The 18,972-nt window shown below is 41.3% G+C and overlaps 1 protein-coding gene across 1 annotated transcript; it reads left to right on the plus strand.

Moving 5' to 3' along the window:
• The first annotated feature begins 689 nt into the window (after positions 1–689).
• LOC108120621 (uncharacterized) lies at positions 690–11,014 on the plus strand. The gene is made up of 4 exons (XM_070280355.1): positions 690–909; positions 9,579–10,217; positions 10,279–10,841; positions 10,905–11,014. Exons 2-4 carry the CDS (start codon positions 9,599–9,601, stop codon positions 10,980–10,982), a joined length of 1,260 nt encoding a protein of 419 aa, XP_070136456.1. The 5' UTR covers positions 690–909; positions 9,579–9,598; the 3' UTR covers positions 10,983–11,014.
• The last annotated feature ends 7,958 nt before the right edge of the window (positions 11,015–18,972 follow it).

Raw genomic sequence — 18,972 nt, forward strand, 5'->3', positions numbered from 1 at the left:
TTTTGGTTGTCAAAATAATTTTACACTGACCCATTGCGCTTCGGGGGGAGTACATATATGGATAGCCCAGGATTTGCCAACACCCCGACTGTCTGGACCCTGGAATATCGGTTGCTTGTCATGGAAACTCCGGGGAAGGTTTTTTTTTTGGGTTGCCCAGACAGTAGAAGCCCAAACTCCAGTCCTGGCCAAAACTCCAGTCCAGCCCAATACCGTCTGTGTCTGCAAGCGACAGAGACGGATGGTGGCGAACAGACAGAGATAGCTGAGAATGTCCTGGGAGAGACAGATGGCGAGAGCCAGGATAACTCCTATTTTGCAGGGCTGCACTTTTCGACTGCAAAAAATTTCGCTTTTTCCCAGCCCAGACTTTCGCTGCAGTTTTCGTTTCAGAGCACAACTCCAGAGGCAACATCAAAATCAACAAATGCAACAACACCAGAAATCCAGGAGCCGAAAAAAAATGTGGCGTGGGAGTATGTTAGTAAGGCTAATTGACTTGCCACTCTGAGTCCATGGGTGGTATGATAAATGTTTCAAATTACAAGTACAAATATTTTAAAATATGGTACAAAACTATACTTCAACCCTTTTATGGTGGAAATCTTTGCCAAATATCGATAGGTATCTGTCAAAACTAATCACTTAAATATATACATATTGCAGAGAACTTTTAACCAAAACAATGTCAAAATTAATTTAAGTTTTTATTTCTGTCTATATATAAATTTAATCTTCCAAAATTGCTAAATCTTTAGTTATGATTTTGAAACTCTTAATAGCCTGCCTGTACATATGTTTTGGCTTTATTTGCGTCTACTTGGTGTGTCTCTGCGCTGTGATATTCGTATACATTCTTTATGGCCATGTTCCAGATAATTCCTAAAATAAAAAAACAATTAAAAATAGGTAAGTCTAACACCATTCCTAGGACTTTCAATTATACAATTAATTACCAAAAAACGCCATCAATTGGATCTTCAAAACAGCAACAACCCTCAAAGATCTAGGAAGTTCCTAAGGAAGATGGCTCTTACCTTTGCCTATATTTTGGTCAATTCATTGCGAATCCTGGGTAGCTAGGTGGCTAAGACAACAAACAATGGATTGAGTGTTTGTTGGGGGTTGTTGCTAATGGGAATTTGTATTTTTGCTTTTATTTCAACGCTTCGCTGCATTCGGTTATGTATGTACGTCCGGGAGACGGGCAGGTCTTTGTCTGGGAACCCTGTTGGATGTTGGCCAGGATAGTTGGTTTTCCACCCACCCCACCTCCCCTAAATTTTGTTGAAATTTTAATCAGCCTTTTTGGCCTCTGGCTTCCTCGATTTGATTGAATGGAATAAAATATTCGGGCTACACTCTCGCTCCACATTTTTTTGTTGGTTTGCAATTTGAGCGACGCCTTCTCCCGCCCGGCTTTTCCTGTTTCTCTTCTCCTGGTCTAGAAATTTTAGAAAGTTCCAGTGCTGCTGCAGCCACCCCTGGAGCACTCAACTCCATTGTGCCCCCCCTTTGCTTTACACCGCCCTGTGTCTGCACTGCGTCACGTTCGCCGCATGCTGTCTGCCATTTTGGCTTTTCCTGCAGGAAGCTTGCATATTTCACGTTCGCCATATTGTTTTTTCCATGGTAGTCGGCAGTCGGTGTTTGTGTCAGTGTCAGTGTGTGTGTGTGTGTCTGATGGTGCAGTGTCTGTGTGTGCTGGTGCCCCAACTCTTCACTTTTATCGATTGAATTGTGTCTCAGGCTGTGAAATGCAGGTCATTGATCTGTTCGTGCCGGCTAAAAACGACGAAATGCTTTTTCGGTTTTTATACCGACTTCCATCTCTCTCCTTGTAGCACTTCATCTCTTTTACTCATTCAGACTCTTTTTAAAAATGATGTGAGAAGGGGGGCAGGGGTTGTGCTAACTCAGCAGCTGTAGGTTGCAACTCCTTGTCGGGATTTTTTTTTATGGGGAGCTGAGTTGGAATTCTTTCTACAGGGCCATAAATCTGATTTTTTTCTTGATAAACCAATTTTCTTCTCCAACTGAATCTGATAAACATTTAATTTTACACTTGAGTTTAAAAATAGTATAAGATATTAACTAAAAATGAAAGTTAAATATTACAGTTCGTTGATATATCCTTATGGCTAACTACCTGTTAGTAAAACTCTTAAATGATCCTTCAGGTGAACTTTTTAAACTATTTAGGTTTATTCTTTTATATTTTTTCTATAGATCTATAATATTTTTACAATTAATATACCCGTAATTTTATACTAATTTCATATTTTAATAAAATAATAGAACATATTTCACCTTAACCCCAAAAGTAGGCAACAAAAAATGATCATACAACTAAGACCCTCTTTGAAATTTTTTGAAAGTTAAGAATTTCTCCTTATATTATATATAACCAATTGGAAACTCCATATTCTTTTTGTAATCTACACTCTCCACCATTTCCCATTTTCCTTTCCCAACTCACACAAACATGGCGCTTGTCGAAAACATTTCTTTTTCGAAGCTTTGGGGTAGTGGAGCAGTAGAAACCGGAGTTTCGTGCCGAGTCGGGGGCTGGAGTCAGTGCCAGCAGACAGTTGGCAGTTGGCAGGAATAAATATCTGTCGATGGGGCAAACTGTACCCGAAAAGGCTAGCAAACAGGAAAAAGAACCGAGGCCAGACAGTGGTAGAAAGGGAAATGAAGTGCGACGACTTATGCTACCAGGATACGTATTTTCGGCTGTTGAAGTTTTCCGGCTCGCTTTTTGTTCGTTATTTTTTTTTTTTTGGGTTGGTGTGGGTGTACATGGCTTTGGAAGAGTAATGTCCAGTTCAATGACCATCCAAGCTAGAACCGGCGACGATGCTATCATCGAAACAACAACAACGCACCGCACCTTTCCACTGTTTCCTTGTGGGCAGTTGCCTTTGCCTATCGGTTGGAAAAAAAAAACGAAAAATAAATAAACATTATAATGTGCACAAAGAACGAGTTGCAAGGTCGACGAACGTTGAATGCGGTTTCTAGTCCCAATCCCAGTTGCCGGTTGCTGGTTCTCAGTTACCAGCTAAGTTCCCGGATTCTTAAGTTGACTTAATGCCTAGTAGTGAGAGCCGAACACGTTTTGCCTTTTCTTCGCATAATTTGTGGGTAACTTTTCAATCATCAAGTCCCAGTCTAAGCCTTTCCAGCCAACTTCAGATTTTGCTCAGTCTTTGTTCCATAGGTCCAATAGAATCCAATGACCACTTTCACATCGAAGTAGTTGATAAAGCCCTTGAAGGAGTACTACCTCCTGCAACCTCTAACTCCACTTGAGTAGTACGCTAAAGGTCCTTTATAGAAAAAATAAATTTTTAATTGAAAATCAAAATTATTTTCATTTATGATCTTTTGATTTTTGGCCTAAAACCTTACCAAATCTTCCACCTTGAATAGCTCAAACCTGAAACTTCCCGGTCATTGAAACTGCAAGCTAAGCGCAGGCGTCATCGCTAGAGAAAAGACTAGAGAAGTGCTTCGAAGGGGGCCGGGAACGGAGACCCAAGAGTCTGACACACAGAAAGAGAGAGAGAGAGTGACCAAGAGAAAGAGAAAGAGAGAGTTACCGTAGAGTTCTCTCGACTCCCAAAGCCAGGCTAATGGCCCCTCGAGTCGCTAGCCGATGTTATAATCGCTGGAATTGAAATCGTGGCTGTTGCCTTTGTTGCATTCCACAGCAACGAGGTGGTTTCTGCCCCCTCCGCCTCCACTTCTGCCACTTTAGACTCCCAGCCACCCTCCCCGCCCACACTCTCACCCAGTTTCGACTCGACTCGGGTCTGCTGGCATTGACACTGACACTGCACCATCGGTGGCATTGGCCATGGCATTCTCGGTGCTTCTCGGTGCAGCGGCTTCTTGCAACACCACCTTGGGTGCCCCTGGCCCTAGTCTCCCGCCCTCTATGTAGTGGCCTCCATGAAGTCCAAACTGGTCTGGCATTCATCATCGTTAACAGGAGAGGAATGGAGGGACAACAGATGGCATTGGTTCCACACATCACAGAGGGGATTACGATGTATAGGCTTTGGAGAATTAGAGGTAATTATAATATTATACATTTTTGTTTATTATTTTAATAGTTTAACATTTATTTTTAAAAATATTGATGATTTAGGGTAAATTATAAATCATATTGTTAAAATATTATACTTTTTTTTATCTATTATCTATTTTTTGTCTTTTAAAAATTATTTTATTCTACTTTATACCTTTTCTACTGTATACCTACCTACCTGCTTTGAAGCCCATTTTTGTGATGCCTTATGCATTGACAGGCTTCTATTGTGTGTCCAGGGTCTTCTATTTGCCCTCCATCCAACCCATTTCACGAGGACACTCGTGTCCATGCACTGATCTGAGCTTGAACTGGATTTTTAATTGGCCTAGTCCATTGAGTGCACCATTTGCGTAGCCATCTGGTGACGGTGGTGATGGTGCACCGGTGGGGCAAGGTGGTTTGTTTGGGGCAAACAGATGCCCAACGCACGATAATGGACAGCTGAGATTTGCACTCCGATAGCAGTAACTGTGGAAAACAAGTTTGAATTGCAAATTGATGGATTGTAGATGGGGAATATTTAAAATGCTATTTGAAAGGTTTTTTTTTCCAATAGAGTTACTAGGGAAAAACTAATTGACTTTAAATTCTATTAATTTAATATCCTCCACCAACTTCATTTTATCTTGAAGTCCTTCCATCTCATGGTTAATTATCCACTCCAGGACTTTCCCCACATGACACTCCAACTAGCTGATGAGTAAACTCTCCGGATGAAAAAAAAAGAAAATTAAAATAAAAAGGGACACCACAATTAAAATGAAAATCAACGAAAAGCGAAAACTTTCTGTCATACATACGTGGAGATACAGATACATATACGAAGATACTGCACACACACATGTCTGCCTCTATATTTTAATCCTCACAGACAGAACAATAACAGACTAACCTATTGTAAAGTGGGCGACACATAGAGCTCAACTGCAAATATGTGTGTATATGTTTACTCAAATATATGTACATATATCCCTTTTGTCCATGTGCAGGGATATATGTATGATTGTGTGCTGTATGTGTATGCAGTTGCGACAAATTTTCCAAAATGGCGTCGAAAATGAGTAACCATCAGGCCAACTGCCAACTTCAACATTGCTCCTTTGTTATACAGTTAAAAAAACAAAAATTAAAATTTATAAATATTATTAAGGTTCGATTTCTGAAAAACAATGGACAGTTTTTAGAATGCAGAACCCTAAAAATAGATATTTAGGCTTTAAAAACTCCTACTTATACGGTATTTTTAATGTTTTAAAATTTCTAAAATATTATATACATGGATAAAGTTTGTAAAATTTTGTTATTGTATTTCAAACTCCTAAAAAGTATAATAAAGTTTTCACCATGCAGCTTTTGCCAGCTTATGGAACTCCCGAGAACTCCAGGTCAATGATACCAAAAGTTAAATACCCAGCCCCCAAACCCCTCTTCCGATACCCCATGTCTGTGTCGCACTTGAGCAATTTTCACAAAAAAAAAACCAGGGAAAATAAAAAAAAAAAAGTAGCTAGCAAAAAATAAAAAATAAAGCAAAGACTCGACTGAAAAGAAAAGAATGAAAAACAAAAAACGACAGGCCGCACCCTTGGGGGAAAAAAATTAGGGGAAAAAAGTAGGAGAGTTGGGGCGGAGGAGTGCATACAACGTCAGTGTCAAGTTTACGCTAGGTTCAGCACTCCCCCCCACCCTTGGGTCCGCCCCTCATCCTTTGCACACAACTCCATTTTCAATGGCAGCACAAAAGCACTTTTATCTTTTGTACGTTTAATTTGTGCAGTGAAAAGTGGTGGTGGGGGTGTCAGGGAAAGGATACCAGAAAGAGCGAGAAAAGGCAAAAAAAGAGGCACCTAGCGGCGAAGCCACCCAATCACCCCCCCACCCAAACTCCCCCATTAACAGGGAATACTCAACCATCTGCACTCATGCATCATTTATTCCACCGCCCCTCATCCCCACCGCCCACAACCTTTCTCATTCTCTCTCTCTTTTTATCTGCATCTGTTTTTGCACTGCTTTTCCTGCTTCTCTATGTGTGTGTTGGTGTGTGTGTGGAGCTGTGGCAGCAACGACAACAACAACAACGGCAACTTGAACAACGCGGTGAAGGTCATTGCTACCAAAATTGTGTCTCCCTTTTGTCCTACTCTACTCTCGACTCGATTCGCTTCGTCTCACACACATATACAGTTGCAGTTGCACACACAGACACACAAACACATAGAAACCGGCAGGGAAAGCTTCGTGTCAGTGTGTGTGTGTATGTGTTATCCATCCATCCTAGTGGTATAGTCCACATCCCAAAACATAACTCCATTGCGGAGGGAGGAGGTATGATGATGGGGAGTTTCTAGTTGGTTTCTGGAATGGGCGATGAAAATGGAGACAGCGATGGAAAGAGATGGAAAAATTCGCAAAGGAAAGAGAGGGGAGAAGCGACAAGAGTGCTGCAGTCGCCTTGTTTGGGGAGTTTTTCTTTCTGGCTTTGCATTTTTTATTTTCTGCATGCACGCTTTTCGTCGTTTTCGTTAATATTTTATAAGGTCTGAGTTAAGTGAGTTGCCAGAACTTATTTTTTGCTGTTTCCTTTTTTTTAAAATAAGAAAAAAGTAAAAAAAGCTAAGAAAAATATGTAATTTATTATTAATAATATTAGAAAAAACATCATATGACAAAAAAGTGTGTGGTCTTTGTAGTTTCATTTACTTTGAAAAATATTACGTATACGTAATATTTCATAAATTTTTTGATAATGATCCTAAGATATTCAAAACTCACTTTTAAGTTATTTTCTATTAGTATGCGATTAGTATTTATAATCAGTATTAGTATTTATTAATATAACAAAGAAATTATTAAATATAAGGATAACAGGTTCTTGAAAATATATAATTTTTGTAAAATGTTTTCAAAAATTAAAAAAAAAAAACTTAAAAGTTTTGAAAAACATTTTCAAAAACTTGAAATTCCATTTATCTGGCAACGCAATGCCTGGCCACTTGGCCTGCGATTACAAAATCGCAACATCACCTCCGACTCTGCCACTGCAACTGGATTGTTGGCCACCCCTTTTGGCCCCCCGTCCTCCGGCCTTCAACCACATACCAACAACACCCCCTTGCACCACATTTCCCTCTGCCATGCCCGGCAAACTGTGTCTGTGTCACTCAACCCACTAAACTAGCTCACAATGCGAGCTGCGAATTGCGAAATGCGACGATGATGATGACGATGATGACGCTAGGCAACGGACGATGTTGTTGGGGTTCCCCTACTCTATGAAATACCCTAAAAAAGGGTGTCTCCATACGAATTATTATAAATAAATACAAAATTTCAAGGAGTTTTGTAAAGTTTTAAATTCCTTGAAGAAGTTAATTAAAAACCAAGTCATCCTAACCCTAAATTATCCTTCAAAAATGTAAGTTTTTATTAGGGTATCACCATATTCGGCCAAAGCCTAGCATTTCTTGTGTTCTCTGTCGCTCCCCAAGGCAGACATTGCCCTCTCAAGCTCCCCATCTCTTTCTCCATTCATTCCTTCTCTATCTGTTGTATGTGGCTTAATTCACGTGCTGCTCGTTGCATGCTTTCTTGTGTTGTCGTTGCCTCCCTTTCGCTCACGTTCGCCTGTCTCTTTCTTCAGCCTGGCTCTCAACGGAAGTTCGCTGCTGGGCTGTTCCCGTACTACGAGTGTGTGAGTGAGGTGGTTCTGGGTTCAATGTCTGGTGGTTGACCTACCCATACCGCTTGCTTTTCCGAGGCGTCGGTTCTTGGCTCCTGCTGCCTGCTTGACTACTGCATTTCCCCCTCAATCCACCACCCTCTATCTTTCCCTTTGGCCTGTATATCTATCTCTCTTTTCATGGCCCTGGCCGCCCTTTGGCGTATTTGCACTTTTGTTGTTGACTCATTTGATGGCGCCCCCACACTGCCAGGGTATTAGAAAGTGCCGCACCCAGAAACAAGGAGCCAGCCGAAAGCCAAACTCAAACTCCCAATCCCACTCCCACCTTTTCTCTGTGTGACAAGTGAAAACTAGAAAATTCTACTCCCCCCTCCTCCCACCTCTTAGTAAAGTAAAAGTTTTCTTATCAATGCGCCAGGAGGTGGTTGGGGGTTGGGCTTGGGAGTGGAGTTGGGGACTCATTTGGCGTCATCGCGTCGAGACAAGGGCCCCATAAAGATGCCAACATGAAATTGCATCGTTTAATAGTAATTTGGAAGCTTGTCTGGCATCAATCGCTTCGGACTTGACCAAGGGCAGGGACTTGTACTCTGTCTTAGGTTAGTTTCTCCTTTAATCCTTCTTATATTAAAAATTTGATATTAACATTTTTTATAGTTTCCACCAACTGGTTTTCCACTTGCAGCAGATTCAAGGCTAAGCCTGGTTGGGTCATTGCCATTGCAAGTTTTTCCCTCGTTTGCTGGAAAAACTAGTTGCACTCACCTGGCCATGCAATATTTGTTTAGACAGATTACCCAAGAAACCAAGAAAACCGGCTGGGCGAGTTTTCTTTCTTCCTTCCTTCCAACCATCCATCCAGACCGACTCCGTCATAGGGAAAGTTCTGGAGCGATGGAGAGAGAGTGTGCGCTAATACTGGAGAAAGTTGCAAGTGCCAAGAGACACTTGAGCCAGCCAGTCAGCCAGCCTATTGTGCAACATAGCCCTCCTTGGTAGTGGCCCTCATTTCCACTCCATTTCCGCAGAGGAATCTAGGTGAGGTGAGTCACAGTTCAGAGTTGCTAAAATGCAACCCTTTTTTTGGGTTGCAATTGCCACTGCCCTCCAATGACAAATTATCCTGCAGGAAACTTGGTGACAGGACCTGTTCGTGGGGGCAGGAAAAAGAAAGGAAAGAAAAACCCCTGGGAACAGGTGTTGTTTTACAAGAATATGAGGTAGATATCCTTAAATAAAACTAAACTCCTAAAAATTATTAAAAAGCTTCATTTCCATTATAAACCCTATTATATTTTATAACATTTATTTATTCTCGTTAAGTACCCTCTCCTGTGAAAGCTTGCAACCCTTCATTTTTTGCGTAATCCTCGACCCCTTTCCAGGCAAAATTCTGCTTGGTTTATTGACCTCCAATCCCGCCGCATCGCATTGCGTCACCGGCTCATCTGGTCCGTGCTTATCACGCGGCGGCATCAAAAGTGTCAGCCAACCCTCCTCGCTGCAGTTGCAACATTACAATTTAGCGAAAGCTTTGGTTAGAGAAGAAGGCCAACTGTCTGGGCCCGAAATATGGTGTGTTTCGAAAAAATGGGGGAAGAAAATAGAGTCCAAGGGGTTGTGAGGTTCTCAGCAAGGGATGGATGCCAAAAGCTTTTCTAGTATGGGACTAAGTTACTATTAAAAGCTAGTTGAAAGAGAGGCTTAGAACTAAAGTCAAGTCTATAAATAATATATTTTATCTGACGGGATGCCAATTACGTAAAGTATTTCATCATCACATGCCTTAAAAAGCTATAGGGTGAGAGAATGTCATGAACCGATGTTGGCGAACTTCCAAGCTGGCTCTTCGCGGCTTCTCGCTCTCTCTCTTCGAAAATAATATTGAGCCGTTTGCCAAAACAGCGCTCAGTGTGTTTTTTGCTCTCGGAGGCAAAAGCTCTGATATGGAGAAACAACGGACTATCGTCGATTTGCCCCTGGAGGTACTGGACTTGATCTTCAATCAGCTGCGAAAGCACCACGAAAAGCTCAACTTGGCGCTGGCCCACCCGGTTCTGGAGCATGCCTTTGCCTACCACAGTCGTCATCTGTTTGAGGAGATCCGGCCCTGGAGCTACCTGAGCTTTGAATCCTGGTCGATCCTTCTGAAGCATTGCGGCAGGAATGTGAAAAGCTTGACCACTTCGATGAAATGGGATCCTGAGGTGGGGAAACTGATTGCCGAGTACTGTCCCCGTTTGGAAACCCTATGTTGTTATGTTAAAGACAAACACGATCAGAGTATACAGACGTTTCTGTTTCGAATTATGGATCGTCTCAAATCGGTTGAGATACATGTTCCTTATAAGTTTTATCCTTCTATCGTGAGTAGCCTGTTGGCAGCTCCGAATCTAAGAAAATTAACCTATGTGCCCAGTGATGAAGGAGAAGGTAATATTGAAACTATTCCTAAGGACACTATTATAATTTTTAAAAAATCTCTATATATTAGTATACGATATAAAGAAATTAAAGAGACTGGAGGAGTTGACAATCAACACTCGGAAGCACTTGTGGAACTACAGTATAAATATTACCGAAATATGTACTCCCCTGAAAAATCTGCGCACTCTCAACCTATTAAATGTGCACTTTAGAACGTTGGGGACTGGGCCTTCAACGACCTGGCCCTCCTTGGAGGAACTGCACATCAAGGATTGTAAAATATCTGGCGAAATCCCACTATGCCCTAAGATCAAGATATTCCTAATCAGTAAATGCCGCTTACACCGGAACGGAGTTATTCACAGTTTCCTGGCCAGTCATGTCAAGACCTTGGAGAGACTTGAAGTTAATCGCAACAACCAGTCGATAACAGCTTTCCAGTTTCTGGATTTCATTAAATTTGCCAAAAACCTAACATATTTCACTTGGGGACTAGAGCATTTCGACCTAGAAAGGGAGAGATTTCTGAGAGCGCTTCTGAGAATCCTTAATGAAAATGGATTTTCTGCAGAAAAGCCCTTCGAACTTGTATCACACAACGAACCCGAGCTCTATAATTTAAGTTTATTGGTGAGTATATGGACCTTATAATATATACCTATATTTATTTTAAATCTTAATTAATTTTTATAGCTTCCACACCTACCAAATCACCAAATAATTTCTTTAAAAAGAGACAAAAATTTAAAGTTTTTAAAAATATTTGTTTAAAATTGTTTCAAAATAAAATAAAAAGTTGCCATTCAAAACAAAAGTATATTTCTTAACCGAAGAAATCACATTTCACATCTAAAAGGTTTAATTTGTGTCTAACCAGCACACTAACACGCACGTCAGGATATAATTCCACAAGTCCTTGTCGTATGGCAATCCTGCCAGCCCACAAAAATATGACTAATGCCGACACAGCCACACGAACTTTGAACCTTGTGGCTGAACCCTCGAACCCCCTACCTCATATAGAATCATGCGAATTCCGCTTCATCCCGGAGTGCGTGTCAGGTGCAATGGACACAGGACATGGGACCTGGAGGAGGCTCAACAACTTTCGGTCCCAAATTCCCTGGCTTACTCATCAGGTGGGCGGGTGGTATTAGGGAGCTGAGCACACGGAGTTTATGGAACAATGATTCACCTTTCGGGTTGCAGGATAGAATAATAAAACAGGCTGCAATAGGGATAACTAAGGAAATAGTTTCAAAGAGCTGATACCCTACAAAAAAAATTGTATATTGATTTGGATTTTTTAGAACTGTTTGAAAGATGGATTTTATAAAATCTTAAACTTAAAAATATTTTATAAAACTTCTATTAAAAGTTTATCCTACTCTGGGGTCTATATACCCAAAACATTAAGGGATATCGACAGGATAAGCATGGATAAGAAGCAAAAGTGGATGAACTTTTCGCCAGTTTTTGGAGAGAGACCCAAATATTCCAACTGAGTCATCGACCGATGGCTGGCTCCTCAGCCATAAATAAAATGCCCGACTCTGCCTACCACCCCGGCCTGCCCACCATCCTTCTGGATGTCCTGGTGCGGAGACAGTGTCCCGATGAAAATTAGTTTCAATGAACTCTCCGAAGGCGACTGACTTATGGCCCCAGCACACTTTTGGCCACTTAGGCGGGCCTGGCTTTTTGGCCAAATCAGTTCACTGCACGCACATTGACCCAATAATTGTCTTGGGGCCAGAATACTATAACCGTTGATCTCCGAAATCGAAATCGGAATAGGAATGGTATGTAAATATTCAGTCGTCTAATTGGCATTTTTGGGTCTTGCATTTGTCTGGTCTGCTGGTCTTTGGAAAATCTTTCCATTAATTTAAAAATATCTAAAAAGGACAATGACAGAGACACAAGGACTTGCTTTATATATCAAGTAAAATCATATTAAATTACTTCTTAATTACCATATATCAAATATACGAATAAATATTGTCCTTGCCACATCTTAATCTATTTCTGGGCAAGGATGCATTTCTATTTCTGACCTTTTGGTGACCCTCGCCAGCCAATTTCAATGCTAGATTCAGTTTGGGGCGACACGTGTGCAACAAATATCCTTGCAACTGCAGTGGACGAATATAGTTAAACAAACCACTAAAGGAAATGCAAAGCAACACGCAGACGGTGAAGGATAGAGCCCTGAAATTAATCTGCCACCCACTCCCCCTCCCGGGGTCTGTCTGCCACCCACTCAATGTCATTTGCAGAAGTTTGGCGTCTGCATCATCAAACAGAATCCTTCAGAGATGGCACATAATATATCTTATAGATTCCTAACAAATTAGTACTAATAAGGATAATAGGTATAACATTTATTAAATTAAATAATAAAATATAAATTAATAAATGATTAAATCCTCTCAGTGCCAACACTGACACCCCACATCCTGGACCTTGGCAATGAGGGGCTCGCTGCCAAGGATCCGAACAATCGTCGGACTCGAAGCCAAGGACCCGACTTCGAATGCGGAAATGCGCATGCCTGCGTGTCCTTGCCCTTGGTCCTTGGTGTTGGGTCCTCGCCGGGTGGTGCAGTTGTAATATTCTGCTTCTCGTAGTGCCGTGTCGTAGTGCCCCTGAAAACGCTTTTAACCTTCGTGCAGCCGCTTGGCATGTGCAACGTTGCAGCTCTCAAACATGCGCCTTGCACCTATTCTCTTTTTGTGCAGGACTATGGCTTGCAAAAAGAGAGAGAGACAGATTGAGAGACGGAGAGAAGGACGAAGGATATGCAGTGGACCTTGGAGTGGGGCAAGGTGGGTGGGATATATCCCCTACCTAACAGGATCGAGGGTGGCGTCTGGATGCCCCTGCCACGTGCCGCTAGTTGCAAATTTCACGGCGCTGTCATTGACCATGATATTTGGCCAGAGACGCGCCCCAAATGCAGGCGGGCATGGCCATATATCTGCACCATAGATTCTGTCAATGCCAGTGACTCAATGCGATAGCCTTGCTGGTTGTCGAGGTCCTCAATAGGGAAAGGGGATCTCTAGGAAATAAACTAAGGCAGCTTAATGAAGATATCCTCTTTAAATATTAATTAAACATTTTAATATTCTTTAAACTTAAAAATCAAATAATAAAATCAAGGTTACAGGGCTCTATTTCATTAAAACTTCCCCCACTGAGACATAAAGACAAAGGAAGCCAACTCCATTAGAGTGCAACCCTTGAAGTTGGCTAAAACCCAAGCTCAAGGCGTTTCCACAACAGACCCCCCTCTAACTGATGGAAATGTGGTATCTTTAGCCCCTGCCCTACCTTACCAAAACAAAATGTAGCTCAGGCGAGTGTCTAGGAAACCCCCTGATGTCCTCGTACTCCATTCAAAGGACACACTTGCCATCCACACCCCCTTCGAAAGCTGAAGAGTCTGAAGTTTGCTTTCGTTTCGTTGCCCGGAGGGGTTGCAACTCCAGACAGACAGTCAGCAAAACCGAGAAACCGAGAATCTGGAAAGCGTAGAAATCCACCCACTCGGCGACTTTTTGCAATTATTTTTAATTTCTGTGCTACGACAACTCCCGGAATGCCAAAAACTTAACAACCCCCAAAAGGAAGGACACAAAAGGGCCAAACAACTCCTGCCCAAGGGGAGAGAGGGAATCTGCAGGACTTGAAGTTTGGCAGGACAGTGATCTATAGAGAAGAGAACTATAGAGAAGAATTAGAAGAATCTTTAGAATTAAACTTGATAACTACGTACAGTGGCGAGCAAAATTGAGTGTATGTTCACGACTCAGACTTTCGTCACCCATAAATTCATATTCACACAACCAAATCCAAAAATTTTTTTTGTTTTCTATTAATTATTTTATTCTTAATAAATTCTGAGCAAAAACAATGATGATAAAGATGAATTCGAGGAGAGATAAATTAAAAACGAAAAAAAACCACATAAACTCAATTTTGCACGTTTCAAAGAGTTTTAATTTCCAAAATAATATTAATATTTTGTCCAAAGAAATTTATTTGATATGACTTCCTGCACGCGGCCAGGCATGTTATCTACCAAAATTTCTCTTACATCTTTAGGAAAGCGTATCCATTCAGCTACAACACGCTCCCAACGGTTGCCCCTGTTTGATGCACCTGTTTCGTACTGCCTGAGCCGTCTTTTCATGATTGACCAAAGATTTTCAATCGGATTGAGGTCGGGACTTTGTTCCGGGGTTTCATTTAATTTCTAAGGTTCCCTTCCAAACCATTCCTTAACAATTTTCGAAGTGTACTTCGGATCCCCATCTTGTTGAAAAACCATTTCTTTTCACAATAAGCACATTTTTCAATAAAAAATGTCCGAAATGAGAAGGAACAAGCTCCTAACACTAAAGGATGCTTCTTTGGCTATCATCAAGAATGTTAGCGAATGGACTGCTAGAAAAACACTGCGACACATCGGATATATTGCAAGTGTGAAACACAAACAAACCTGCATTATCCGATAAAAATATTACAGCGCGATTGAAATTTGCAAGGGCACACAAAAATTGGACCGTTGACGATTCAACGTGTTATCTGGTCTGACGAGTCTAAATTTTACCCTTTTCAGTCTGACAGAAAGCAATATTGCTGGCGTAGACCCGGAGATCGAATCCAAAGACACCATGTAAAAGAAACTGTAAGACATGGGGGTGGTGGTATTATGGTTTGGGGATGCTTCACATGGTGGCATTTTGGCCCTCTACAATTAATAGAAGGTGTTAGAAAGAGGACTACCTAAAAAACTTGCAGACCAATCTTCCCAATTTTATTGAAAAATGTGCTTATTCCGAAAAGAAATGGTTTTTCAACAAGATGGGGATCCGAAGTACACTTCGAAAATTGTTAAGGAATGGTTTGGAAGGGAACCTTAGAAATTAAATGAAACCCCGGAACAAAGTCCCGACCTCAATCCGATTGAAAATCTTTGGTCAATCATGAAAAGACGGCTCAGGCAGTACGAAACAGGTGCATCAAACAGGGGCAACCGTTGGGAGCGTGTTGTAGCTGAATGGATACGCTTTCCTAAAGATGTAAGAGAAATTTTGGTAGATAACATGCCTGGCCGCGTGCAGGAAGTCATATCAAATAAATTTCTTTGGACAAAATATTAATATTATTTTGGAAATTAAAACTCTTTGAAACGTGCAAAATTGAGTTTATGTGGTTTTTTTTCGTTTTTAATTTATCTCTCCTCGAATTCATCTTTATCATCATTGTTTTTGCTCAGAATTTATTAAGAATAAAATAATTAATAGAAAACAAAAAAAATTTTTGGATTTGGTTGTGTGAATATGAATTTATGGGTGACGAAAGTCTGAGTCGTGAACATACACTCAATTTTGCTCGCCACTGTATACTTGATATCATATTCTATCCTTTTTTTTAAATAAATATTTCTGTTCTTTCAATACCAGTACCCACTGTAGCTTTATGCTAGCATGTCCATTGCACCCCCAATGTGCTTTGTACATTGACTTCTCTGGGCTATGCTATGTTTTCTGCATTCGCCGCCGCCGCTCATGTTCGTTCTCAAGCCTGCATGTTCTGCTTTCTCGCTCAGCTTTCGCTCTCTCTCTCTTGAAGTACTCTCCCATCGTACATTCCCATACCACGACCTACCTTACCCACACCCACAGTGGGCTGCGTTTTCTGCAACTGTGGTACTACTTCGCCTCTGCATGCACAACTCCCGCCCCGGCAGCGCTGTCGACGTCAGCGTCGACGTTAGCGTCTCTGCTCGTTTTCATATTGAAAGTAGAATTTTTCACTTTTGCAAATTTTCAGGCTCTGTCATTTTGTAGAACGACGTCATGTGGAACGCACCGCAGCGTTCCGTCTTCTGTCTCGCTCTGGCAGCTCTTCTTCTTCCTATAGACTTGGCTCGGATGCGCAATCGTCTTACCAATCGGTTGGTTTAGCGGTTAACTTTCGTTTGCTTACTTTTAATTCGAATCGCGACTTTGGTCGATCAAAGTGCAATCTCTTGGATGCAGATGCAGATTCAGAAGAGTGTCTTGTGGATTAATAGATACTTTGTATGTAAATAATGCCTGAAGCATCAAGAGTGTTGTGTGAGCTGTGAGCTTGGTGTGCCACTTTATGAAAATACAAATTTAAGAAGATTGGTGTTTTTTAAAATTAAATATTCTCACAAATATTAACTTACAATTAAAGATTATAAAATTAATTTAAATAAATAAATAATAAAACTCGGGATTGCGGTTAAAAAAATAAATAAACATAAATATTATAACATCCATCTTTAAAAACTAAAGTTTTCAATTATTAAGTGCAAGTGAATAGTGTATGGATTGAAATAATTAATTCAAAATATTCAAAAAACCCAGTTACAATGTCTGAAAGCTCTTATTTAAAAACAATCAATGAGATTAAAAGTGACTTTATTGAAATTAATACCAAACTTGAAAACTTATTTGTCCTTCTGCCTGATTAAGCTGCTTTTGGCCCCCCTGCCACGACTGTCTGACTCATTCCACAGCACCGAAACTTCGTCTGGAGTTGCAACCCTCATTAGAGGCGGACCACACCCCCACAAATCGCCGCCCACCTCCCCACCGATGCCTGCACCAACTCCACAAAAATGCAGAGAGATCCCCAAAACGTAGCAAAAGGGGAGATTTCTGTCGACATAGGGCGATAACAGTGCGCTGCTTGCTCAATGTAGACGCTCTGTTAGCCGCATGATGGTGTGGGTGAACTTGAACACACACACACACGTGCTCGCTCTTCACATCCGCTCTGGCTCTCTTCCTATTTGTTTGGCGCTCTCGCTCGATTTATTCTATTTCAAGTTCTTATTTTGCAATACATATACAGTACCGTTCAGTGTTAAGGTCAATACATTTTTTGTCTATGTGTGTGTACGGGTGGGTGTTTATTTTTTTTTTTCCGCTGATGACAATGTGTGTGAATTTGCATACAGAGCAAGAAAATGGGCCAATATGCATATTTATTATCATTTATTTGTTTCAAGATTATAATAATTATTCTATAAATCTTTTATAGATTATCTTTGTTTTTTATTAAGAGTCTAGAACTCTATTAGATATTTTTCAAGTGCACTTGCACATGGTTGCAAGCTTGTGAGGTTGCATTTTGTTTGTTGATTAGTAAGCTATTGAGTGTTGCCATGCACACGCAACCCCACACATCCCCATTGAATGTCATCGGCACTGTTCGTTTTGTAAATAGCGGTATATTTGGTATATAGTAGTGCTCGTGTAGAACTTTTTTTTTCTGTTTTTTTTTTTTGGAGGTCTCCGACACTGACGTTTGCGGAAGCTTCCGGCTATGCCGCCCGGCCAATGCCACGGAATCGACGGGGAATGATGCATCATCTCATGGCTTGTGTGTTTCTCTTGACTTTTTGTCAAATAATGTCAAAGTCATAACTATAATTAAGTAAATAGAGTAAAAGTTTATGAAAATAAGGTGGAGTGGGAAACTATTAAGAGTTAGGAAAGTCCCTAGTCACTCCAAATCCAAATATCCGTTCCTGGCAGACCGAACCTACCTCAATGCGTAACCCTGCCCTAACCCAGAGCCAAGCAACCCAACCCCATGGAAATCTCTTCACACGCACATTGCTCATACGCACCGTAACACGGAAGTTGAAGCCGAAACTTCAACCCCCAAAAAAAGCCAGCCCATCCACCCCTAAAAAAGGAACTCCACAACTCCCCCATCGAACTGCCCCAGTCCAGGATTTGTTAACCCCCCCATAAGAAAAAACACAAAAAAAGCATTAAAATAAAAAAAAAAGGTGCGTCTTTTGCTTTTGGCTGGCTCATTCGCATTTATTTTTGTTTATTTATGTTTTGCTTGTTGTATTCTTCTCAACCAGCTTCCTCGTACGCAGTCGCTCTCTCTCTTTCACCCGCTCTATGCCTCTCTCTTTCTGTAGCAGCGTCGCTCTCTCTCTCTCAGTCTCGTTCTTGATGTGGTTTTCACTTTCATTGTGCAGCTTTATAGCCAGAGAGCCGTCTCGTTTACTTTTTTTTTGCGCGATTCTCTCGCGTTCTGTTGCTTTCTGGTTCTGTTCTGGCTTTCGAAGCTTTTGCAGTTTCAGTCAGAGAAAGTACGGCCAACACAACGGTTTATATATCTTCTACCTGACGCGATTTCGATTCAAGCAAATAAACAAAACACCTCCTCAAAACAAAACACAACCTGACCTAAGAAAGAGATAGTGAACTGGAAGTGAATGAATGAATTTATACAAAAAAAATATCCAAAAATATTTAAAAAAAAATAATAATAAGAGTTTTGGAAAAAAAAAAGTGAAAATGAATCGGAAAATGTGCAATAATTATGGGAGCACGTCAAGGTCCCTTATATAAGCGAGAGCCCATTGCCAAGGGCGCCAAGTGTTTGCCACATTGAGCCGTGACCGTGGCCGTAACCGTGTCCGTGTCCGTAACCGTATCCGAAGAATCGTCTCCGTCTACGTCGTACCATCGTATCCGTATCGCGAGCGTGTCCTTGTCCTTGTGCAGGCTGAACAGCTGCTTGGGTCCTCTCGTCGTCTACGTCCTCGTCCTCGCCCACATATCCGACCTCGTCGTCTTGTCGTCCTCGTTCTTGAACCGTAGTCCTCCAAAAGTATCTGCTACTCCGCCCTGGAGCCACCAGCCTCCCCCTGGGCGCCCAGCTGTTGCTATCTATAACCCGCCACCACCCC

The sequence above is a fragment of the Drosophila bipectinata genome, chromosome 3L (genome assembly GCF_030179905.1).
Source record: "Drosophila bipectinata strain 14024-0381.07 chromosome 3L, DbipHiC1v2, whole genome shotgun sequence".
Taxonomy (NCBI): domain Eukaryota; kingdom Metazoa; phylum Arthropoda; class Insecta; order Diptera; family Drosophilidae; genus Drosophila; species Drosophila bipectinata.

What these genes read in the sequence shown, in the direction of transcription:
- LOC108120621 (XM_070280355.1), top strand. Translation starts at nt 9,599, where the DNA reads ATGAACCGATGTTGGCGAACTTCCAAGCTGGCTCTTCGCGGCTTCTCG. An exon ending in GCCCAGTGATGAAGGAGAAG is followed by an intron (nt 10,218 to 10,278) that starts GTAATATTGAAA and finishes TCTATATATTAG; the next exon opens with TATACGATATAAAGAAATTA. An exon ending in TCTATAATTTAAGTTTATTG is followed by an intron (nt 10,842 to 10,904) that starts GTGAGTATATGG and finishes TAATTTTTATAG; the next exon opens with CTTCCACACCTACCAAATCA.